Raw genomic sequence first — 24018 nt, 5'->3', positions numbered from 1 at the left:
TGAAGAAGTTGATTCAAATGAAAAAAACTGAAGGAAGACTTTCACACCAGTGACGAACAACAAAGCCTCAAGTAATCGGAATACAACATCCAAAATCCTTCATCGACACTTAATACCAGGTTATTTCCAGAGTACAGTTTACAACTTTGCATCCAGGGACTACCTCTGAAACTATGGCCAGGGCTATGAGGAAAATAAGGAGTTAACTACCTATGAATCAATATATGCTTACGTAAAAAGAACTAGCAAAGGACTATGTAACTTTTGTCATTCTACATATCAAATTGTCCGTTGATGTCATAGCAGGGTTACGAACTGGAGGGATTTCTATTCAGAGCACCGCTATTTTGGGCGAGTGCACACCAAGAGCAACGAAGAATTTGAGGAACACGGTACTGTCTTACCTCGTTCCTCCTCCCAAAATACACTTCAGGTTATAAGTTCCATTGAAGCCATCTAATGAGAGGATGCATACATTGACGTGGTTCCTGAATCGTTGACACAAAACAGCGTGGCCGTGCCATAATACACCAAACCTCTTGACTCGCACTGCGATCTACAAAATATTCAGTGATAGATCCTCATGCTGTGAGAGCGTGCTGGAGGCTATTGTTTCTTCCCATCGAACAGGAAGTGGCCAACTAGTGAGAGGAATGGTAGATGACGTTCTTTGTATGTGTATATAATCCGTTTGTTCCGTTAGTTTCGGAATACTTCGTAACTGCCCTCTGGAGTGACACGAGCCCCGGTCGCGTCCTCGTGAATTACGAGCATCGCTCATTGGCACTATAAAAAGCGAAAAATAACTTGAAAAAAGAACGAAATTTTCAACAACATACTTCATTCTTTTTCATCATCGTAAGTATTTCCTATAAGATGATTATAACGAGCCCTGGAGGCTCTATCTTATAAACCCAGCTCTTCGATACTTTTTGTTTCATGAGAAGAATAGTTAAGATAGATGATTATATGGAAGTTCATACTAACATCAGCCGTCCTACTTCAATGGATCCGGAAACCGTATTCTCATAGTGGATACTTCTACAATTGTTGGAGTTGACTATCCAATCCACCAGATGTAGTATGAAGATCGTTCGAGGCGCTAGGATTGTTGGATCAATTCTTCGATCCAAAGATTCTAAAGTGATTCCTCAAGATGATCAATGTAGACTTCCAATAGGGACAATTCATGTTGTAAGAAGGATGATGCTCGCATTATCGAGGAATAGAGCGAAGCAAGTTACACTTGTGATGGTGTCCACACTGGATACCGCTACACAGAAACTACACTTAGGGGCCGCATTAGTTGCACAATAAGTGGATTACCTGATTTCCCTTCTACAGTTGTGACGATAGAACGCCAGACGAGTATCATGGCTCATGTATTATTCCTCCCTCTCCAAGGCTTGTTTTATTACTCCAATAATAGCACTGCTTTGAATCTTCTCGTTTCCTCCCTTGGAAATACCATACTCGATCTCACTCAATCCCTTGTATATTTCTATTCTTGTGCTAGACTTCAATTGGTAATTGTTTAAGATGTCGATGAATCCACTTATTAAGTCTATCAAGGCTAATCCTTTGGTCTTTTTGTATTGATCCAAGGTCATGAATGCAGTGGTCCAGTCGTCTTTTAAAATCGAATCTAACACTGTCTCCACGTCCTTGGGGTGAGGTGCTCCGATACACTCGTATATCATATTTTCGTCGATTTCATCGTCCGTTTCTCCATTGGTGGCAGCCTTGCATGCCTGCAATACGTTCAAGGCTCTTCTCATGTCACCCCTGGACAATTTCAACAAAGCAGCAGTTGCGGGATCTGCTATGTTGATGCTTTCTTTGATGATAACATTTTTAATTCTTTCCTGTATGGCGGATTCGGATATGGGTTGGAATCTGAACCTAGTACATCTGGATACCAAGGCAGGATTAAGCTTGTGAGCATAATTGGCCAAAATACAGAAACGGGTATTTTTGGTGTATGTTTCAATGATTCTTCTCAAAGAGTTCTGGGCAACGGCAGTCATGGCATCAGCCTCATCCAAGATAATCAACTTGAAACCACGGGAGAAAATCTGCATGGTTGAGGCGAAGTTCTTGATTTGGTTTCTTACCACATCGATACCTCTGTCATCTGAGGCGTTCAATTCCAAAACCAGGTTCTTGTAGTTGGGACCATAGATTTCTTTGGCCAATGCTATGATGGTAGAAGTCTTTCCTGTTCCTGGTGGTCCGTAGAAGAGAAGATGCGGCAATTTGCCCTCGTGGACGAACTTTCTGACTGTATCGACAATGTCGGATTGTCCGTAGACTTCCTCCAAGGAGTCTGGACGGTACTTTTCAACCCTGGATGTTAGTACAAGAAGAACAAGGAGGCGACACTGGAGGATTGCCAGGAATTAGAAGCTTCCCTTATGGTGGTCTTACTGGTGGAGACGAGGAAGTGTCAGCATGACTGGGCACCAGTCGAGGGTGATTCTGTAGCTGGTGCTGGATGGTTCCTTGTCTATCCGGTGCTTCCACGAAGTTGCCATCTCATTTCCACGAACTAGTCTTGCAGGAGCAAGTCCATACTATACTTACCAAGGCAAATTTTCCTTCGAGTCGGTGGTCATTGGTGTGGTGGTTGATGGATGTGAAGTGTGAATTTTTAGACGCGTGAGTCGTGTCTGGTGGGTGGGTGCTAAATGTGCCACCAGTGAGTACAAGTGACCACAGTGGGCCAGCACGACATGGAAATCTACATGGCGACCTGGGCCAACGGGATACTGTAATCTACAGACGTCCTGGGTGGTGCTTCTGTTCTCAATTTACTTGTATCTTCCATTAAGATGTTATGATATCCCGTTGATATAGCCTAATTATATAATATACCCATTAAATATCTGACTGACATAGAAGTTAGATAAGTCCACCGTCACCCAGTCTATCTGTGGCCACCGGCAGCCACGTCTATAAGTGCTTAAACGAGCACATTGGCAGCTACTACCACCAGCAACAAGAGCCAGTTGACCGTGTTTCTCAACCCACGGCTGCTCACCACCTTTTCTGTGCCCACGTAATTGCAGGTAGGATAGCGGCCTCCCAAATCGAAATAGTACGACTTCTCGATGGATACATTTTTTTTGGGGCAGCTGAACTGGAAATCCGCAGGACAGTCGGCCACAATGGCCTGGCACACGTTGAGACAAGGCAATACCTCGTAGTAGGGAAGGTTGGGTTCGATGGTGTTTAAGATAAAGTCATTTCTCGAATCGTTGGTCTCCCTGTACTTGTAGCCTGTGACGTTTCGCGTCGAGCACCGGGGAATGGTCACAGCACAGAGCCAGTCCTTGTAGCTATCAGCACAGTCCTCGCACGTCCGAACTGGAGAAAAAACGGCATCCGCAGTGGTGTTGCATGCGATCTGTTGGAGCGCCTTGGAGAAGTTGGTGAAGAGGTTCTTGGCCTGGTCGTCGTATAACTGCTTTACACTGTCCTTGGAACCGTCCTTGTTGGTGGGAACTGAGTAGGCCACTCTGTCGCAGAACTCCAAGTCGTAGATCAACTCGCAGGCTGGACTGTCGAGGGTCTCGAACTCCAAAGGCTGGTAGATGGCGCCACCAAAGCTGTTTCCGCCGAAATCAGACACAAGGTACGCGAGGTACTTAGTGGAGCTGTTTAAGTTGCTGACGTAGAACTGCTGCTGGATTCCGCCGTTTCGGGTGGTGTAGCTGGTGTTGATTTCCGAGGAGCTGAGCAAGGCAGGCCCGTCTCTGATGGCACACCAACTGCAGTTCAACGACGCAAAGTAGTCCTTGTAGTCGTAGGAGTACACCAAGAGCGAGTAGGGCGATTTCGAGATGTTGAGCCGCGAGAGGTCGCTGGAGTGGGGTGCAGTCAAGTTGTTGGTGACGATCAACGCCGACTGCTCATCGGTGTCGACCACCATTGCGGAAGGACGGTCGTCCCACTGGAAGACCAAGTCATTCTGGGACACACCGATCTGGTAGGTCCAGTTGGCGGTTCGGTCGGTGTTTTCAGGCGCTCTAACTGCGATGTAGAGCACTGAGTCCTCATACTCGGACGAGTCCACGATAGGGACATCCGTCAATGCCTGGAAGTACCCAGCCTCAAAGAGCTCCATCTGACCAAGCTCAAAGTTGGTGAACATCGACGCGTTGAACGAGTAGTACACCGCAAGACTGGTGTCGTTCAGGCCCACATTGGACGGCTGGGTGCAGAGGTTTCCTGTCAAGAAGATCAAGAGCTGGTAGTACTCGCCTAGCCCGCTGGAAGTGTTGACGTTGAACGAGTAGAGCTGGAGCTCGCTCTGCACGATGGTATTGCTGATGGGGGTAAATTCTGTCAAGTAGTCTTCTCTACCCTTTCTGGGAGGTATCACTGACTGTTTGAACGGACTGAGTCCAGCCTGGAACTGAGCCATGGGGTCCAACGGCTGGTCATGGTCCAAGTCGAAGCCTGTGTCAAACAGGAACGCCGTGACTATCGGGAAAAGTAGGAGCCAGACGAAGAAGAGCATGGATGGTTGGACTGAATGGTGTCAAGTGCAGGATGGATATAAGGGTGGAACGAGTGAAAAATGGGGAGATAAATGTAATGGAAAAAAAGGTAGGGTGAATGATTAGAGATAATAAATTGATAAATAGACCGAATGAATGTTGATTCAAACTGTAGGCAGGGCGGAATCGAAGGAAGGTTAATGGTAATGGCTGGTAATGGTGACTTTAGGCATATTTTCGCCCAACATGCCAATAAGGGTAGTAAACTATTCTTAGTCAGTGCTACAGGTAGAATTGGGTCGTAATGTACTTGTAGCAGCTCCATTGCCTTGGAGATTTTATAAATTATTCTGAGTTTACACCACTGTTGATAACGCATTGTTGAAGAGACCTGGCACCAAGCCATTGGTGCCTGGACAATAGGAAGCCATGTTTACAATTTGAGTATAAGACAGGTCAGCATGGTGAAGAAAGTTCGCTATGAATTTGGCTATATTCTGTTGTCTTTAGATGCTCAGATGGATTTTCAACAGCAGTGGATGGAATTCTCGCTTCAAATTATTACCGAGGTGTATTCTTTTGACTATGCAGAGTCACGGTATGTAGAATTTATCTAGCCATCGGCCATTGCTTACAATACATAGACAAGCGTATTCGTGTCCTCTGATTTTATCTTCAGAGACTTTTTTTACAAGTCAGGGCCAAGTGTATGACTGGTTTCTGCCTATGAAATCTACTTGGGCTTAGCGTAGTTTTGTTAGCCCTGGCTACATTACTTTCTATGCACACCTGTATTGAAGGCTCTATTCATCTAGTTACACTAACGCATAACCCGTTAGCTCATGAAAAAAGTTTCCAGAACCTTTTCAACTTACTCTTCTTAGGCTTGCCGAGACTGTCGGAGGACCCTGAATTCAAACTGGAATGACTGGTGATATCGGGATGGGAAGACAATGGTTTCAATTTAGGTCTAGAAGACTGTCTTTCAATTTCAAGTGATGCTGACTTGTGGTTCGAAACCTCTTTCTTCTTTTGTTCACCCTGCTGTTGCTTCGCAGCACTAGGCGACTCCAAGTTGACAAATTTCAAGGCACTCTTTCTTGGATCCGGGGCACTAGTCTCTTCCGATGGTGAGTGGACACTGATTTGGGGGACTGCGGGAGCAGGCGAAGGGGACTTGGGAGACTGTGGACTTGACTTCTCTTGGTTGAGCATCAAATTCCGTTTCATTTCTTTGAAGGACAAACCAGGTCCCAAAGAAGGAGTCTCGGACTTAGACTTCTCGATGGGCTCTAATAATGACTTTGTTTTACGAGCAGCCATCCCAAATGAATTTGCTCCTGTAATAACTTCTGCAAGCTTAGCTCCCTTGCCTCGAGTGTCCGGATCTATTTCTCTAATCTCCTGACACAAACGAGCAGACTTGTCTGTTACTATTCTGGCAAAGCTGGCGTAAAAGTCCTCATTCAAAGGCTCTTTCGCAAGGAGTTTAATATTAGATTCCAAATCCTGTTTGTAATCAACATATAGCTTGGAAATCTCATCGTATGAAGAGTAGGAATCATTGGATGAAAAACTATCACTGGAATTGATTGAGGCTGCATCGTCATCGTTGATCAACTTTTTTTCCAATTCTGGTGAAACCTCTGGCACTTTTTGAACAATTTGTTCCGGCGAAGATTCGTACCTCTTCTCTATCTTTTGAACTAATTTTCTCTCAAAATCATTCATATTCATGGCTGGAACCACAATAACAGGCAATGGGAAATTCTTGACCAAACGGTCAGTTAATTTGGAAGAGATCCATGACTTTAAGGGTGCACTAATTCTCAAATTCTGCTTAGTTGCGGTGCAAACCAAATTTGGTTCGTACAACTTGTACATTTCCTTCAAAACATCTTTCGTCTTACCAACTGCCAATTCCAAGGACACTTTTGTAATGACATCAGGATTCATCACTTCCATGATATAAGTCATAAGATTTTTAGCTATGATTTTAGTGTACTCTGGTCTATTTCTTTGCCTCAATCTCATTCTTGGCGTCATCGCTGGGGTTCTTTGTGGAGAAAATTGGGACAGACGTCTTCTCGTACACACAAATTGCTCCGATTTAATTGCAGAAACCACAATCACTGTATCACCATGTTCTATAAAGGTGCTTAAGACCCAATCCAAAGCGACCCATGTGTGTTTTCTGGCACTGACATACACCAATATTGTTCGTCTAGGCAACACAGGTCTTTGCGGGATCTTTGCCAAGTACAAATTTTCAAAGTCCCTGTGGAGCTTGGTGAAGGTACATCCACGATGGGTGATGATTGGCCTGGTGGGATAATCCGTTCTCATAGGTTTGATGAGCCTGGCAATATCGATGTTGGTGAAGTCAATGCCACCGTTTCTCAATGGTGAAGGCATTCTTCTGCTGGGAGAAACCGAGTAGTGCCTCGACAGAGACATCGAAGGGCTTCTGCTCTTCTCGCGGCCTCTGCCACGGTCGACGAAGCCATTCATTCCCCAATCATCTTCGCCGTCTTCATCATCGAAATCGTCATTGTACTGAAGGTTGATAGTATCGAAGGAAACTCTTTTCTTGTATTTGGATTTGGTGATCAACTTTGGGTCTCTGTCTTCGGGAATGTTGATTCTAGCGGCCCTGTAGTCGTCGGAGTGCCTGAACGAGAACCAGTCCAAAATATCGTATTTGCCGAGCTCACCAATAGCAGGTGGTTGGAATAAATGGGTGTGTTCTTTGACGCCTTGCTCGGGGGTGCCTCTTGACTGGTCCTCTAGCCCTGCTAGAGATCTGATCAAGTTGGGGGTGGACGATGAGGTGGTGATGGGAGGACGGGACAGCTGGGCGTCCTCGCCGTCTGAGTAGTTCTGGGAAGTGTCTGCCGTCATGATTGCACTGGTGGTGAAGTGGGACGGATGGAGGTGGAGATCGAGCGTTCGGTCGAATCAGAGAGACAAAGTTGGTGATGGGACGGAGTTGCTATGTACGTTTTGTGGCCAATGGGTGGAATTTGGAACAGCTGAGGGTGGCAGGCGGGCTATGGCACAAACGGGGACGGAATCAGGGCGTGTGAGCAAGAAGAGCCGTAATGTGGTGGTGATGCCCGTTGGAGGAGTAGCCAGGAATGGCCACGCCAGAAACCTCCCCAGAGTCTGGAGAGGGCGGTGCGCGCACGACGGGAGTGGTGGGCGTTTGCAGCCGTGCGAAGGAGACAGATGCGACAAGCAGTATGGGCTAACAGAAAGAGCTGCTAGAGATGTCTGGGCGTTGGTGGCAATATTCAGGCTACGAAGCACTGTGAGCAGTCAGCATAGAGCAGACAGGTATGGAGTACCGCAGACACGCCACAGATCACAGTTGGTGTACAGTGCTCGCACCCAGTTGGCTGGCATTTTATCTAGTTTGCGGCTCACAACGACCACCAGCAATTGCCAGACAGGCCAGCCAATATGATGTTTTGACACAGCCTTTGGTCCAGCACAGGGACAGATATGCCCTAGACTGCCCACGGATGGCCGCTGGGACGACTTTGCCCGCCTTGTGGCCATTTCGTCTCAGGCATCAGCTGACCGCCTCGTTTTTGCTTCCTGGGCACTCGACTAAGCAGATGCGCTTGAACTTGCAAATTTCCGCACTGGTTTGGGAGATTGATCTGGCACGGTGCGGCACGCCACCAGCCGCACATTTCCCGTTGTGCTTAATTGCTGGCTACTGAGCCTCCCTAGCACGGTGCGGTGCGAGATCATCTACCACGAGCACGGTGGCTAAGTATCATACCCCACCAGCCACCCGCCACCATACCAGGAATCACAGACGCTAGCCCGGTCTGAACTGCCATTGTCACCACATGGAAACATTTCCTGAGCAAACTCCCCTTAGGTTTCCCCACTAGCGCCCCAACACTAGCTGCCCAACACCCTAGTGACTGCGAGTCAACCGCGCCCTCACTATTGTCCCTGGCACTAGCCCAACCCCGCGGCCATCGTCACCGCAAAATCGCCTAGCAACATTAGCAACCATATCTACCACAGCTCCAACCATGCTAGCACGAAACAGTTCGGGGTCGTCGTCCCATGGCCACGAGCTTCCCGTGCTCACCCACACCAACTCCGCGTCGTGGGCCTTCACCAGCCAGGTGGACTCCAACCGGCTCCTTGTCTCAAGCTATCTCTACAAGCGGTCCAGCAAGACCCACCAGTGGAAGAAAACGTGGGTGACGCTCCGCAAGTGCCAGCTCGGCTACTACAAGGACTCGTCCGAGCACAAGCCCATCAAGGTCATCAACAGAGCTGACCTCCTCTCCTTCAACGAGATCCCTGACAACCACAAGTACCATTTCGCCATCTACACCAGCAAAAAGGTGATCCACTTTCGGTGCGAGGACTCCAACGCATTGCATGCCTGGAAGCATGCCTTGGGGGTGTTCTTCGAAGAATCTGCCGACCTGTATGTGGAGAAGTCTCCCCCCGAAATGACCCTCTTGGGGCCTGTTGACCTTGAGTACTCAGGTCCCGAAGACATGTACTTGTCTTCTGGGCTATCGGACTCGCCCATGCCTCACGACCATAGCCACCAGTTCCAGCTTGCACAGCCCACCATTGACGAAGAGGACGAAGACGACATACGACGCAAGCCCCGCAGTGCCCAGGTACCGCCACCACCACTGGCATCTTCAGAATCGGAGCCTGACGAGTACTTGATCGAGGAGGGGCACCTTCTCCGTCTTCGCAAGAGATACAACCAGTGGAAACGACTTTACATTGTGTTGACCTCGCGAGCGCTTTACTTCTACAAGAACGCTGGCGATCAGAGCAAGCCCATCAAGGTAATCCCGGTGCTGGACCTCGTGGATGTGATCGAGCTTGATCCCATTTCTACCTCCAAAGTGTGGTGCCTACTCGTTATCACACCGTTGAAGCGGTTGCGCTTCAATGCCTCCAGCGAGGAAGAGATGATCCGTTGGCTCTCAGCATTGAAAACGTTAATAGCGCAGGGTAAACGCATGGTGTAGCCCTCACATTAGTTACATAGACATGATTTATGAGGTTAAAGGAACTGGTGGAAAATCTTCAATAGAGAGATAATTTTCTTGTTTGTAGAAATTAGAGGGTAGATGCTGGCGGCTCCCAATTGAAACACAAGTGACCAATGTACATTCTCAAACAACCATGGTGATCAGAATTAGTTACGTTTTGGTGGGCTGTCATCTGTAAATTCAGTCTATTTTGGAGTATCATTATGGTCATAGTCACCAAAAATGGTTTAACAACTGCTTGACGTGGATGTTCCTGTTTACCAATAACGTACGTCAATATACTTACACATCTGTCGCTGCTACGCTATACAGAGAAACCAAAATGAGAGGTATATGTCAGAATCGGCAAGGATAGCTATCCTGTTGCTTCAAGGGTTATAAACTAGTTTTACATCGTATAACTTGGCCCTATAGTATATTAGAATTGTTGCTGGATGATCCGTCAGTCCTACGTGTACAGAATTCTAGACTGATGGTGTAATCAGTTAATTTCCGATTGGTCTGAAACTTGACTGGCCAATTTGAATGACTTATGGACATCCAGCCAATAATAGCCGTGTAAAACCGCCAAACACATTATTCAAGAATACGCTTAAGGATAACTCTGTTCGAAGTATTCTACTTTACTTGAGCATAAATGGAAACATTCTCTGTAAGGGTATTCTAGAAGTTGTACCCCACAAACTGAATAACTCATTCTCTGAAGCGCCACAAGCTATACCCCATATACTGAATAACTTTTTATAAGAAGTATACTACAAACTATCGCCATACGTATCTCGTTGTAAGGGGTATTCTCCTTACTTCCCACAATCTGAATAATCCGAATAACACTTTGAAAGAGTATTACAATGCTTGGCCACAAACTGAACAACTCTGGATGCAGTATTCTACATTACTTACCCCTAACTGAACAGCACTTGCCATAAGTATTCTAACTACTTAGCCATATTCAGAACAGCAAATTGTCTCTACCTTACTTAGATCTATAAACTCAGCAGACTGGTGAAACTCACTGTATAGATACACATTCATATCTACCCAATGTTCCTATCTCAGGGTCCGCGCTGGCGTGCCTTACCAACTCAGCCAGCCCCTCGCTATTGTACCCACCAGCGCACTAAACCCCTCGCTAGGGCTCGCTAATTCGCGGGAGTGGCTCCCGAAACTGCGCGCCCTGTCGTCTTACTGTCCCACGCTCCCTACCCGCTCCCCACCATCTGATCTGTACTGCCGCGCTGCCCCATACAAACATCCAATTATCAACTTCATCGTACATGAACATCCATGGCCCCGCCATTCCCTAGGCCCACAGGCGTGCCCTACAATCCGCTTTCCATTGATCTCCAGAAGGAACACGCCGCTGCCAATGCTACACATGTAAGATTCCGCGTTCCGTGGTTCGGCTCTGAGTTTGAGGACTACCTATTGGCCTCCCATTATGAAATGACCGGCAAGATCATTAAAAATCGCTCAGAGGGCGGGCTGCCACTAGAGCCAATACATGTGAGCATGTGGACGGTTCCTCTAGTGTTCTTCAACCAGAAGTTGCTCGAAAACATGGTCAACAACTTTCAACACCGAGACTTCTTGAAGTGGCAGATGCTTATGACTTTGAGGATCGATGAATGGGACACAAGTGATCCACGAAGACTAGGCGACCTTCTTGCCTACAAGAACATCCTCGCTGCAGTGATGTTGCCGGACCTAGAGTCGAAGAAATCCACAGCCGAGGTGTGGGCAGAGCTCCGAGGCCCAAGCACTCCATTTCAATTGTTGCTACCCCGGATAGCTTCCATGAGTCCTGTTTTGCCCCAGTGCAAGTATTTTACCCATTTCATTCGCGAGCACAGCAAAGTCACTGCCTTGAATGAGGATTTTCTCTATCAGATATTGCAGGTGGTGCGGATGGACGAGGGCCTCTTCGTGTTGATATCCACGCTTTTGCGCAATGTCCTCAAGTCTACAGAGCTATTCTTTCAACTTCCAGCACTCAAGTCGGCTACGATGCACCATCAGTACGGGGTTTATGACTTGGCCGGAGGTCGCTGCTCCGACCCCGTGATTCTCCATGGTGCACAAGAGATAAACCCAAGCCATCTCAAATCATTCTTGGGTGCGAAGTTTGGGCCTGTAAAGACCCTAACTTCACATCTGGAGTATATCTCGTGCCGGTTTGTCCATGAAGAGATGAATAAAAAGGCCATTGCTCATGGGTTCGTGTACTACCTGTATATCAGAATCTACATCGAGGCTGAAGACCACGAGCAGTTCAAGAAGGAGACTGGTGTCAGCTTCATGGTCCATAGATCCTATCCATCTATACCAGTGCCCCAGACACGTCACGTGACAGAGATTCCCCAGCTGGATCCTGCACAGTACAGCGAGTCCTACCACCGCATTATGGAGAACTTAGTGGAGGACATCGAGCGGATACGCCTCCAGGAGGGCACTCTGGAGACTCAGAGACCACGCCCGATTTCCCCACAACCTGTTACTACCGCAGCCGAAAAACCTCCGTTTTCGCTTGCCCGATTTCGTAAACAAATCCAAGCAAACATCAACCCCAATTTGGTGGTGGGCACACGACTTGTTCCATTCTACGATCTGGAATCGGAAGATCCAGAAGAGCCCCATATAGATGTTGGCGAAGAACAAGATGTCATGGTGAATGGAAAGACAATATCCGACATTCTCACCCAGAAAGGGGTGCCCACGATCATCGCCAACCCAAACTACGAATCGCCTCCTGACACCAGCGTCAATGAAGGCTCGCTGAAAAATCGAGCCTCCACCGAGGACAACCACTACAATGCTACGTTTTTCCTCAACGACGAGGACTATACCCGATTTGTCTACGATGAGTTGGACGAGGACGAGGATTTCCTCGACTTAGTAGACAAGTTGGCCGATTTGTTCCCCACATACAGAAGAACCGAGTTGAAGATCCGGGTCAAGTTGAGTGAAGACATCGACGTGCTCGTAGAAGAGCTCTTCTTGGAACAGGAGACCAACGAATTGGTCGAGGCAGTGCGTGCCGAAGAAAGCTCGATAATAGTCGAGCAGCAAAAGCCCGTTTATTCCCCAGCAGTGTATCAACTAAAGGATATATTCCCCACAATCGACAACGACACACTCAAGTTTGCCCTAGATGAAGCACACGGCGATTTGCAGATAGCAACAGACAACCTTCTCACCGGTACTGTGTCATCATTCAAGCCTGCCGGTAGTTCCACCAGTGGAACCAATATTGTCGCTAAAGAACCTGTCACAGGCAGTGTATGGGGGTCGATACAAGAAACCGCCAGCAAATTGAGCAGCATTACTGAGATTCCTTTAAGTGATGCCACCAGCTTTTTACATGCCAGAAATGGTAACTTTATAGAGAGTTTAATAGCGGTGGTCCTCACATACACAAGGAACCCTCTAGTGGCATCCACGGCACCTAGAGAGCAAATACCTCGAGGAGGAAGAGTCCAAAGAGGCGGTGCCAAAATTGCAGGTAGAGTGGGGAACGGAACTCCCGTTCCAGTGCCAGTGCCGTCTCAAAGTTACCGATTCAGCCCACAAAGTGGGGAGTATCAAGAATTATTGGCCTTGTTGCGCAGCAATGCCCAATTTAGAGGAATTGGCATGCGGTTTTGTGAAAAGGCGTTGGTGCTCTTCAATGGAAACCCGTTTAAAGTGATCGATATATGCCGTATGGTGGTTGAGTACAACTGTGAGCATTTGACCAAGAAGAAGTCAGTACCTGTTGTACCAAAGGCTCTCGTTCTGGGAGTCAAAATGGCGCCACCAGAAAACCCAAACTTGAGTAACCAATTTGCTAGATTTAGAACCAAATCCAGGGTGATCAACGAGCCAGAGAGACAAACGCAGAGTGAACGTTTGGCTGGATTTCAACGTACAGGAGAAATAGATTTGCATGGACTTAAAGTCACCACAGCAATTCTTGTCACCCAAAAGGCGTTGATTTCTTGGTGGAGCAAGGAAATCTCTGCCAGAGAATATGAAGGAAACCTTCGTCGGTACGGAAGCAAAGCCGTTTTCGAGGGTCCTGCGAGGATCATCACGGGGAGAGGACTTCATTCCGTAGGGGGTATTCCTGTGATTAAGATGGGAATAAAGAACTATCTTACCAAGAATAGATATGTCTACGAAGAGCTCGTGGGAAGTTATGTTGTGTTGGGGAAGAGAAATTAGCAGATAGAAGACTTGAAGTTTTGAAGTAGATATCGATACACACAAGATCCAATTCGATCTGAAGAAAGGACGGGACCGATGGGATAGACTGCGGATTCAGCATCTCGAATTAGACTGCGGGAACAAGACTGCTTGTTCAGGCTCGAATTAGAGAGCTTAGTTTAGCGTTCTGGAATTACAGCTGGAGGCTCGAATTAGAGAGCTTAGTTTAGCGTTCTGGAATTACAGCTGGAGTTTAACAGTTTACGTCAGACTCATGGAATTCTGCTGGAACTGGGCAGCTGGAACTGGACTCCTAGAATTGGACAGCTCGAATAAGACTGCTTATTCAGATGAGTTACCACCTCACCTCCCCATCACGACCAATAAAAGGCACCAATCAATCGATTCTATTGTTCATCCAGCTAGCCCTGCATTTACAGATTTAACCCATTAGGGAAACCACACGAGCACATACACCCGTTTGCGACGGATAATTAACGACCAATTCTAGAGCAAGCACGCATGTAGGCCCAGCGCTGGCGCGACGGCCAATGGGATGATCTGGTTCCAGATGGTATGCAATGTGAGATCCATCACAGGCGCAATTGCCAATACGACCACTGGATCACATCTGCACGTAATATACCCAGGCGCACCATGTGCAGTGAACGACAATAGCGATATCCCATCTAGTCGGGTGTGCATGGGGGCTTGTGGATGCGTGCTGCATTGGGAACGAAGTGCCCTAATGGGGCAAATCTCTGGAGACGACCGGTGTGGGTACAGATGCTTGAGCAGGGACCCAAGTTCAGGCGCCTGTGATGGAATCCAGAAATTGGCTTCCAGCGACAGTGGCAGCCCCACGCCCCTAGACACGGGTCTTCCGGTTTCAGGGTGGTCACGCCAGCGTGGCATGGGCTGGCCCTCCCATGGGCCTCCTATGGTCCTGCCGTGTGTCGCCGCACTGCATGCGTGCTCCTCGCGGGTGCCACAAGCGTGCATCTGTAGCCCAACTTTATCGAAGGTTCAGCGGTAGCGGCCACGTCCCGCCTGCACGAAGCCCGGGTCCTCGTGCCCAGTTGACACCACCAGCAAGCGAGTCGAGGCGAGACGGTTCGATGGAACGCGTCGCCACGGTCTGGGCACCACAAACGGAAATATCCTACATGCCACCACTTGTGGGCCAGAGGCCACGCCATTGGTTGGACACCCGGCCCCAGACGCACGCCAGGGGCCTGGGAATGCGCAGCCCCGAGAATGTGCGCTGGCGGCATTGTTAGACCCTAGGACGGATCGCACACAATAGAAGTCTAGCCAGGAGGCAGCAGGCCACAGGCTGGCTGTAGGCCGGTGCTGGAGACGTGTAGGCGTGGCGACAGACGTGTCGTGAAACTAGGGCCCGACGCCAGGCTACCAGTGAATTCAGAGACCTGCCAGACGTCTAACGAGCCCCTCAGGGAGTGCTAGCCACATACACTTTATGTTATGAGTCGTTAGTCTGTCGACGGTCGCTACACCGTCGCTACTCCCACCATGTTCTCTCCCTAATCTCTCCCTACCCTCTCCTCCACCATCTCTCATCTCTCCCTAAGCTTCCTCTACCTTCTCCCCATCGTGTAGCCTGTCCCCACTATCATCAAATGCTCCGCGCACGCCCACGATATTGAGGATCAATTCTAAACACGCCAAATTTTACCTACCCTACCACACCCACCTGTTCCTGCTGTTTCTGCTGCCGCTACGTCTCTAGATGGATACAATGGAACCATCGTCCCATCCTTTACCCCCACAGGCGCCTGCTGCCGTTCTGGCGCCCGCTACGCTCACTCCACCATCACTAGCCGCCCACACCACCACCAGCGACCACCAGCCGTCGCTGGAGTCCTCGGAGTCATCCTCGCCCATAGACGACGCTGACGTGGCTCCCTCGCCCCCAGGATTGTCGCTAGGCTCCCCCATACACGAAAAGATCTCCCAGTTCACAGACAAACTCGTCAGTGCCACTGAGGCGCCAGAGGCAGACCCGCTGGAAATAGCCCGTGTGGACTCTCCCACCTCGTTGCCTCGCATGCCTGGCACCTTCAATGTCAGTGCATTGCAAGAAACCCAGGAAAACGCCCAGAGTGCCCACTACCAGCAGCTCACACAATCGCTCAACCAGAACAACAACACGGTGGACTCGCTCCTCGCAGACGACCCCCACGCTAACCGCGAAAGCACCTCCACCGCAGATACCGTGGACACTTCCGAGCTTGCAGACTCAGGCGACGCTGCCAGAGAGCTTCCTCACAAGAACTCCAACAGGACATTGAGCCACAAGCACTCGCTCGACTCCCAATCCACACATGACCACAGCACTACTGCCACCACCAACAGCCAGTCGTTTGCGTCGAACCCCGCCACCAGTGCGTTGTCGAACCAGGACGCGTCCTTCATCTCGTCGCCAGACTTGAAGTCGTTCAAGTCCACGTTGGACCCTAAGTCCAACACCGCTGTGTCGGCGAATTCGTCGTCCAGCGCCCTCAACGGCAAGAACATCAACACCTACTTGGAAAACGGCGACTTCAACCGCAGCAGTGACTTCGACGGGTTCACCTCCACCGATGAAGACGAGGACGCCGATGAAAACGACCAGCATACACCAAACTTGAAGAGTAACACCTTGGAGAATATTCCTACCAACGACGAGGACGACATCGACCAGACAACCCCCGTGCAGAAACTCATGCAGCCAGTGTCCACGCCTGCAGCTGCTCCACAAAGACCGGCTCCTCCTCCACCCTCTTCTGCCAACGACTCCTCCTCGTCGGGTCCGGGTAGTGCTTATTCCGAGTCCAGAAATGCATCTTCTTCCTCTGTGATCAGGAGTCCACCTCCTCCTCCCCGTCAAACTTCTCACAACCAGACGATCGCAATCACCCCTGTGCTACAACAACAGCAGCATAAATTTATCAATACACCTTCATCAGCAAATTCTTCTAGCTCGACATTGGCCACATCTTCTCCAAACCTCCCGGGTATGGGTACTATTGCATCTCCAAACGGTGGGAAGAAGCGTAAGAGTGGAAATCGTGTCAAAGGTGTGTTGAATCTGATGTTTGGTAAAAACAAATCGAATTCGTCAGGTAGTGGAAACGGAAGTCATAGTGTCAATGGTGGAGTTAATGGCTCCTCCTCAGACGTGTCGACCTCCTCGATCAACATGAAAATCAGTACCCCTTTCAATGCAAAGCATGTGGCACATGTGGGTATTGATGTCAATGGTTCCTACACTGGTTTGCCCATTGAATGGGAAAGATTGCTTTCAGCAAGTGGTATCTCGAGAACCGAACAAAAGCAGCATCCTCAGGCAGTGATGGACATCGTGGCTTTTTATCAAGATAACAATGAAAATCCAGACGATAATGCATTCAAGAAGTTCCACTTCGATAACAACAGCTCAAGCGGTTCCATAGGTAACACCCATGGGGGAAGTGACACTCCCCCTATGACTCCCAGCTCTGCTTTCCAAAATAACAACCCTGCAAGTCCAAGTTTGGAACAGCAAACTGATATTAGTGCAGCTCAAACAACCCCCATCCAACAACATCCTGATGAAAAGATTCCACATGCACCAAGAACCCCTAATGCAAACTATGAAAATCAGTTCATTCCTAGCAGACCAGCTCCTAAACCACCTTCGGCACAACCAACCCCTCAACAAAAGCCCGTGTCTCATTCTCCTTATAATCAAGCTGCATCTTCTCCTTCCAACGGTTCAGGTATTTCTCCCTCCAAAACCAAGACCTTTATGGGTAGATCTTTTTCATCGAAATCTATAAAGTCACTTAGAAGTAGTTCTAAGAAGATGGATAAGGCTCCACCAACTCCAGGATCGCATGCATACAGTTCTGGTTCCACTGCTCCTCCTCCACCTCCGGTGCCAAGTACTAGCAGCGGAAAGATACCTAAATCCAAATCTCATAGTAGCTCTTTGGCATCACAAACTAGAGTTCAACCTAAGAATCCCGTTTCAACTGCTCCAATTGCTCCTAGTGCCAAGTTTAATGATGCTGAAAATGCAATCAATTATCCTAAGCAGCGTACCAAGGAAGAAGTTAAATCTCACAGAGCTCCGCCCGCGCCACCTTCGTCTCAACAAAGTACATCTCAACAAGTTCCTGCCAATTTATCAGGTCCCCAACAAGCATTAGCAGATATTACATCACTGGTGTCAAAGGAAGCGTATGAAAAACAAAGGGCATTGGCAGCTAAGGCAGCTCCAAGTCAACCTTCGTCTTCTGCTCCAGCTCCCCCAGAAGTGCAAAGAAAAAAATCAGGACAACAACCAGTTCGTGATGCTAAGCAGGCAGCACTTTTAGCACAGAAGAAACGTGAAGACAAGAAGAGGAAGAATCAGCAGATCATCACTAAATTGAAGTCAATTTGTAGTGAAGGAGATCCTACTGAACTTTACACCGACTTAAATAAGATTGGTCAAGGTGCTTCTGGAGGTGTATACATTGCACATGAGAACGGTGAGAAAACTAGAACTGTTGCGATCAAACAAATGAATTTGGAACAACAGCCAAAGAAAGAACTTATCATTAATGAAATTTTAGTCATGAAGGGAAGTAAACATCCTAACATTGTCAATTTTATAGATTCGTTCTTGGTGAAAGGAGATTTGTGGGTTATTATGGAGTACATGGAAGGAGGATCATTGACAGAAATCGTTACGCATAGTGTCATGACTGAAGGACAAATCGGTGCAGTTTGTCGTGAAACATTAAAGGGGTTGAAGTTTTTGCACTCTAAGGGTGTCATCCATCGTGATATAAAGTCGGACAACATCTTGTTGAATATTGATGGTAACATCAAGATGACTGATTTTGGATTCTGCGCCCAAATTAATGAGATTAATTTGAAGAGAACCACCATGGTGGGTACCCCCTATTGGATGGCCCCCGAAGTTGTTTCCAGAAAAGAATATGGTCCTAAGGTTGATATTTGGTCCTTGGGTATCATGATTATCGAGATGATAGAGGGAGAGCCCCCATACTTGAACGAAACTCCGTTAAGGGCCTTGTACTTGATTGCCACTAATGGTACTCCTAGATTGAAGGAGCCAGAAGCATTGAGTTACGATATCAGGAAGTTTTTGTCTTGGTGTTTGCAAGTGGATTTTAACAAGAGAGCCAACGCCGATGAATTATTGGCAGATAGATTTATCGAAGAAAGTGATGATGTTTCTTCGTTGAGTCCTTTGGTGAAGATTGCCAGGATGAAGAAGGACAATGAGCCTAACGAAGACTAGTTTATTTCATTCTTTTTTTAGTGTATTATTTAAATTGACAAGCCCCGAACGGCGTAAGCTGTTCTGTAGATAGCCAGAACTTCTGCCCAGCCGCATCCAGATGCGGTTGCTTATTCGGATTAATAAATGGATTATGATCCAGAATAGAGGAGACAGAACCTCCTCAGGATATGAGCTCATTTGTAAACTCGGTGTCGTTGGTGTTTCCAGAGTTTTAGAGTCAGTTGGACGATATAAATCTCAAGGAAAAGAAAGACGGCGAAAATAAGGAAGGTTTCTCAACTTCATGAAAGACATGGATGTTAAAGGGTATTAGAGAATTAATAAAGTATTGGCATAACCATGTAAGAAATTTTGGAGGTCATAGTGGAGACGAATTGGTTGGGTACTGGAACTTCAGGAGGAATCAGCTTCAGCACAGAAACTTGAGAGAAGACTTGAGAAATTTTGACAGTGTTGGAACGTTAGAAGAATGTAGCAGGAGCTTCAGAAGGGTAGATTAGAGAAGAAAAGAACTGGAAACATTTAGGGGAACTAGTAGGAATTTCGAGAGAGTGGTATAGCAAAGAAATGGATAAACATGCTCGGACTTCAGATGGAAATATTAGAAAATTCATAGACGCAAAACCTCCAGAGGAATGAACGGGAGGATAGATTAGAAAAATTTAATAATAGGACTGCAGCATCGAGAGCAATAGCCGGGTAGCTTATAGTATTAATAAGAGTAACGGAAACTTCCAGAGGGACGTAACAGGTGTTTGCCAGACTTCAGAGGGGTAGACAATACTACAAAATGAGTACTTCATTGCAACACTCAAGAGGCCAACTTTCGTTGGGCTTCCTACTAGGCCAAACATCCGTGCTTCAATAATCAGGTGGGTCCATCGCACCACGGACAAATCGGGTAAACCGTCCCAGCCTCGGCCTCGTAATCATACAGCTCGCCTGGTCTCCTATTCCCGGAGATGGTTGCGAAATTACAGTTGCTCAAGCCATAGGCGATGCGAGCGATGTTGCGAGCGTGGGCGACTTGGCCAGCGAATGACGCCGGTGACGCAACAATACACGGTATTTTTTGACATACGGGGCCCACCGCTGTTGAGGGAACTGAAGGTAGAAGAGACGGAGAAGAACAGTTGGACTGGCGGGTGCGATCAAGAATACTGGGTGCTTGGATGTGGTGTGGCAGTCTTGGGTTGCCCTTGAACGTCGCATGTCGTTTAGTTCTGGAGTGAATCCCACTCTAGCCAATGTGCCCAGAACCCTTGTGAACGTTGTGTCAACGGATTAACTCGTGGTCGAGAGATCGTTGCTGCCGCATTTGCGCTGTCTGCAGCGGGTGCATGCCCAACCGAGAGACCGAGTGTGGACCAGGGGGTAGGGCACCATCGAAATAGACGTGGCCTACACGGTTGTGCTGGCAGCAGCCTAGCTTCGCGTAGGCGACCTCCACAGCACCCACCGGTGACCACCCACTGGTGACCACCCACTAGCAACTGTGCCTTCACCAAGCACAGCACTGGGGGTGGCCAGGTTGCGAGCCCTGCACGAGCTCGCGTCCGCAGATTGTCTGAGACCATCTGGCCACTTGGCCATCACGTGGCGCCCATGCCACTGTCGGTGTTCGTGACCGTCCCTTGTTGGGATCAAAGCTGGTCCACAGGCAGCTCCCAGCTGCCGTGTGGCCACGTCCACCAGACCTGCTCCAGTCCTCGACACCCTTCGCAACGCACCCCGCGCGGCTCGCTGTAATTTCCCCCTGGCGTCCTCGCTACCTATTCCTCGGTGCGTCCGTTCCGCAGGCGCTTGATGCCGCAGACCATTCCCGCGAAATAGCAATTATATTACTCCAATTGTCCAGTGTTCCCCTCCACCACAGCGAATGTCTCCATTAGGCGGTGGTGGTAGTGGCTCCAACCTAGAAGTGTGTCGGAGCCACTGGCGTGTGCTGCACGCCTGCCTAGCACCGGGTCTGACCGTCGCTATTGTCTGGTGGGGCTCCTCATCTACGCACCCCAAAAAGTCCGACCCCAGCAGGCCGCAAGTATGACATCACACCCCCCGTTCTCAAAACTATAAATACAAGCCCTGTAGCCAGTTTGCCAACCATTAATTCCTACCACACAAATCATGACTGAAGAATCCAAGTCTCCCCAACATCAATCGTTTCTTAACAACGACGGCATAGACGAGTTGCAACCATTGAGCAGAAAGCACAGAGTGTCGTCGTTATCGCTCTCCGACTTGAACCAATGGCAAAACGGCTTGACCAAGTTGTCGTCGTCCACCTCGCTCTCCAAGGACGGCAGGAGCTCCAGCGCCAACCTCAAGAAGGTCGACTCCTTGGCCAAGTTGTCCAGAAACTCCTCCATCATCAAGAGGAAGAAGAGAACTGTGATCGACCATGTGCGTGTGGCCTCCTACGCATTCTGCTTCGACATTGATGGTGTCATCCTCAGAGGCCCCGACACCATTCCCGAAGCCAAACAGGCCTTGAGGTTGTTGAATGGTGAAAACAAATACAACATCAAGGTCCCCTCCATCTTCGTCACCAACGGGGGTGGAAAGCCGGAAAAGCAAAGATCGGATGACTTGACAGAAAGATTGGGTGTCCTCGTAACCCCAGAGCAGATCATCCAGGGCCACACCCCCATGAAGGATTTGGTGGGTGTTTACCAGAATGTCCTTGTGGTAGGAGGTGTCGGCAACGTTTGCAGAAATGTGGCTCAATCCTACGGTTTCAAGAACGTCTACACTCCTTTGGATATCTTGAAGTGGAATCCTGCCGTCAGTCCTTACCACGACTTAAGTGAAGAAGAAAGAGTGTGTGCCAAGGAAGTCGATTTTTCCAAGGTCGCTATTGATGCTATCCTTGTTTTCGCAGACTCCAGAAACTGGGCTGCAGACCAACAGATCATCTTGGAATTATTATTGTCCAAGAATGGTGTTATGGGCACCGAATCAAAGACATACAACGAAGGTCCACAAATTTACTTCGCCCACTCCGATTTCATTTGGGCCACCAACTACAAATTATCTAGATATGGTATGGGTGCCTTGCAAGTGTCTATCGCTGCCTTGTACAAGGAGCACACTGGTCATGAATTAAAGGTCAACAGATTCGGTAAGCCTCAAAAGGGTACTTTCAAGTTTGCCAACAAGGTCTTGACCAGCTGGAGACAAGGTGTATTAGACGAGCACTTGAAGAAGTTGTCAATCAATGATCCAAATGCTGAAGAGGCCGATATTTTGATCAACGAAGATGGTGAAGAAATCATCAACCAGGCCAAATTGGAATCCTACGACTATGAAGATGACAGTGAAGATGAGGTGAATAATATCAAGGAACCATTGGCTGAAACTGGTAAACAAGACAAGATTACCTTGCAATTACCACCTGCATCCACTGTCTACTTTGTTGGTGATACTCCGGAATCGGATATCAGATTCGCTAACTCTCACGATGTTTCATGGCACTCTATTTTGGTGAAGACTGGTGTTTACAGAGAAGGAACTGAACCAAAATATAAGCCCAAGCACTTGTGTGAGAACGTGTTGGAAGCTGTTGAGTATGCCATCGAAAGAGAGCACGAGAAAGAATTGGCCGAATGGAATGAAACTGCTGATGCCGATGAAGACGACAAGGGCTCCAGAATTAACTTTGCTGACTTGGTCATGACACCTAGTGAGAAGCAAGAGAAGGAAGCTGCTGATGCTAAGAAGGTCAAGCCAATCCATGAACACGAGGCTGTGGAAGTTCCAGTATTCTTAACTGAACAAGTTGAGAAGTTCAAGGACGTTGGTGTTCAAAAGAAGTAATTATAGAGGTTCATTTCAAAAGCTAGCGAGCTAGCAAGCTAAATATTAAATTAAACTATCCATTAGAATGCATGTAGATTATTCCTTGATGATCGCTTAAGTCTTCAGTGGCCTCTGGCACCTGGATCACGGCCAAGCTTCAAGCTGTAAATTTTGTGGTTCAGCAAGGTCACATCGTCGTCATCGTCGTCATCATCAGATTTGATTTCAAACAAGTCGGACACGTTGACCAACTTAATTGAGTTGACCGAAGATTAAGAACGTACGTTAAATAATTGTGTTAGAAAAATTGAAGTTGGGTTCTGCAAATCATTCTGTGAGCACTGCCCCAGTTAATTTCATGAATAGGTTTATAGAAAAAGGATTGTTGCATTGTGTATAATTACATGCAGGTCAAGGAGGAACAAGCTCCAGTTGCATTACAACAAAAGAACAAGAGTAAAATGAAAGATTCTGGATACCTTTTGGACTCAAAGGACAAGCAGGTGAATCTCAAGATTGTTGTTATGCTCGATAGGGCCAAAATGTACTAGCGTTATGAAGTAGTTTGTAGACAAGTGCACATAACTGACTCTACTAGGTCGTTATTGACATGCTGTTTTGACATATTTTAATGCGAAAGTGACACTAGTTAACACAAGAAATGCAAAAACCATTGCTCTTAAATGTGCTATGGCTCCTTGTGGGACTCATTCACGCCACCTCCATCTTGGACCACTCTTCTGGTGTTGTGTGTGCCTTCGTCAACGCCGATGGTAGCCGGTCTTCCTCCATCTCCCTAGCAGGTGCCAAGGACCCTGTGCCTGCTATTATATACCGTTCCCCGGGACACCCCAGTGCCCTCAAACAAGCCGGAATGCCTTCCCTTTTCCTGTGGATCGATGGCTACAACGACAAGCAATCGTTATACCGGGGGTGGTTGATTTTGACGAGCAACGTTTTCTAGTTACGGAAAACAACCGGCTTGTGGTGTTCAACGGGCATGTCGGTCCTCGCCACGACGTGGACTGCCTTGTGAATGAATCTGACTACTACTGTGTGTATGTAGCTATTCCTGTCAACGCTACCTCGCTGGTCCATGTCGATTTTCACCAGGCCCACGGCAATTTGCCGTACTACAGCTACGTCCACTACACTCAGCAAAAGTACGTGGTTCTTGTTGGCAGTG

The 24018-nt window shown here is 48.0% G+C and overlaps 10 protein-coding genes across 10 annotated transcripts in view; 7 read left to right on the top strand and 3 right to left on the bottom strand.

The window, feature by feature from the left end:
• The first annotated feature begins 963 nt into the window (after positions 1 to 963).
• CANTADRAFT_107959 (uncharacterized protein) lies at positions 964 to 1351 on the top strand. The gene has a single exon (XM_020206182.1). It carries the CDS (start codon positions 1084 to 1086, stop codon positions 1315 to 1317), a length of 234 nt encoding a protein of 77 aa, XP_020066570.1. The 5' UTR covers positions 964 to 1083; the 3' UTR covers positions 1318 to 1351.
• Positions 1351 to 2634, bottom strand: RFC3 (replication factor C subunit 3). The gene is made up of 2 exons (XM_020207100.1): positions 2584 to 2634; positions 1351 to 2346 (listed from the first exon to the last, which is right to left on the bottom strand). Exons 1-2 carry the CDS (start codon positions 2613 to 2615, stop codon positions 1386 to 1388), a joined length of 993 nt encoding a protein of 330 aa, XP_020066569.1. The 5' UTR covers positions 2616 to 2634; the 3' UTR covers positions 1351 to 1385.
• A 328-nt stretch (positions 2635 to 2962) lies between these two features.
• MID1 (Mid1p) lies at positions 2963 to 4522 on the bottom strand (the record flags this gene model as incomplete). Its single annotated transcript, XM_020206405.1, has 1 exon — positions 2963 to 4522. One exon carries the CDS (start codon positions 4520 to 4522, stop codon positions 2963 to 2965), a length of 1560 nt encoding a protein of 519 aa, XP_020066568.1.
• A 756-nt stretch (positions 4523 to 5278) lies between these two features.
• Positions 5279 to 7628, bottom strand: CANTADRAFT_24388 (uncharacterized protein). Its single transcript, XM_020207099.1, has one exon. It carries the CDS (start codon positions 7401 to 7403, stop codon positions 5343 to 5345), a length of 2061 nt encoding a protein of 686 aa, XP_020066567.1. The 5' UTR covers positions 7404 to 7628; the 3' UTR covers positions 5279 to 5342.
• CANTADRAFT_107868 (uncharacterized protein) lies at positions 7622 to 8392 on the top strand. The gene has a single exon (XM_020206181.1). The coding sequence runs from the start codon at positions 7841 to 7843 to the stop codon at positions 8228 to 8230; it is 390 nt and encodes a 129-aa protein (XP_020066566.1). The 5' UTR covers positions 7622 to 7840; the 3' UTR covers positions 8231 to 8392.
• Positions 8393 to 8554: 162 nt separating this feature from the next.
• Positions 8555 to 9526, top strand: CANTADRAFT_3550 (uncharacterized protein; the record flags this gene model as incomplete). Its single annotated transcript, XM_020208641.1, has 1 exon — positions 8555 to 9526. The coding sequence occupies one exon, from the start codon at positions 8555 to 8557 to the stop codon at positions 9524 to 9526; it is 972 nt and encodes a 323-aa protein (XP_020066565.1).
• Positions 9527 to 12214: 2688 nt separating this feature from the next.
• Positions 12215 to 13753, top strand: CANTADRAFT_43891 (uncharacterized protein; the record flags this gene model as incomplete). Its single annotated transcript, XM_020209023.1, has 2 exons — positions 12215 to 12776; positions 12813 to 13753. The coding sequence occupies 2 exons, from the start codon at positions 12215 to 12217 to the stop codon at positions 13751 to 13753; spliced, it is 1503 nt and encodes a 500-aa protein (XP_020066564.1).
• Positions 13754 to 17090: 3337 nt separating this feature from the next.
• CST20 (mitogen-activated protein kinase kinase kinase kinase) lies at positions 17091 to 19031 on the top strand (the record flags this gene model as incomplete). Its single annotated transcript, XM_020209286.1, has 2 exons — positions 17091 to 17446; positions 17975 to 19031. 2 exons carry the CDS (start codon positions 17091 to 17093, stop codon positions 19029 to 19031), a joined length of 1413 nt encoding a protein of 470 aa, XP_020066563.1.
• Positions 19032 to 21161: 2130 nt separating this feature from the next.
• CANTADRAFT_3548 (uncharacterized protein) lies at positions 21162 to 22850 on the top strand (the record flags this gene model as incomplete). Its single annotated transcript, XM_020208638.1, has 1 exon — positions 21162 to 22850. The coding sequence occupies one exon, from the start codon at positions 21162 to 21164 to the stop codon at positions 22848 to 22850; it is 1689 nt and encodes a 562-aa protein (XP_020066562.1).
• Positions 22851 to 23493: 643 nt separating this feature from the next.
• CANTADRAFT_87433 (uncharacterized protein) overlaps positions 23494 to 24018 on the top strand; it is a gene marked incomplete at both ends in the record, with an annotated part of 1211 nt that continues 686 nt past the window's right edge. The window contains 2 exons of the mRNA XM_020211338.1: positions 23494 to 23686; positions 23749 to 24018. The exon at positions 23749 to 24018 is cut by the window's right edge and continues 686 nt beyond it. Of these exons, the coding sequence (XP_020066561.1) occupies positions 23494 to 23686; positions 23749 to 24018 (463 nt within the window). The remainder of the gene's footprint in view (positions 23687 to 23748) is intronic.

This window comes from Suhomyces tanzawaensis, assembly GCF_001661415.1.
Source record: "Suhomyces tanzawaensis NRRL Y-17324 unplaced genomic scaffold CANTAscaffold_1, whole genome shotgun sequence".
NCBI lineage: Eukaryota > Fungi > Ascomycota > Pichiomycetes > Serinales > Debaryomycetaceae > Suhomyces > Suhomyces tanzawaensis.
This window is presented reverse-complemented; position numbering and strand designations above follow the sequence as displayed.

What these genes read in the sequence shown, in the direction of transcription:
- CANTADRAFT_107868 (XM_020206181.1), top strand. Translation starts at nt 7,841, where the DNA reads ATGGAGTACCGCAGACACGCCACAGATCACAGTTGGTGTACAGTGCTC.
- CANTADRAFT_107959 (XM_020206182.1), top strand. Translation starts at nt 1,084, where the DNA reads ATGAAGATCGTTCGAGGCGCTAGGATTGTTGGATCAATTCTTCGATCC.
- RFC3 (XM_020207100.1), bottom strand. Translation starts at nt 2,615, where the DNA reads ATGACCACCGACTCGAAGGAAAATTTGCCTTG. An exon ending in TCGAAGGAAAATTTGCCTTG is followed by an intron (nt 2,347 to 2,583) that starts GTAAGTATAGTA and finishes ACTAACATCCAG; the next exon opens with GGTTGAAAAGTACCGTCCAG.
- CANTADRAFT_24388 (XM_020207099.1), bottom strand. Translation starts at nt 7,403, where the DNA reads ATGACGGCAGACACTTCCCAGAACTACTCAGACGGCGAGGACGCCCAG.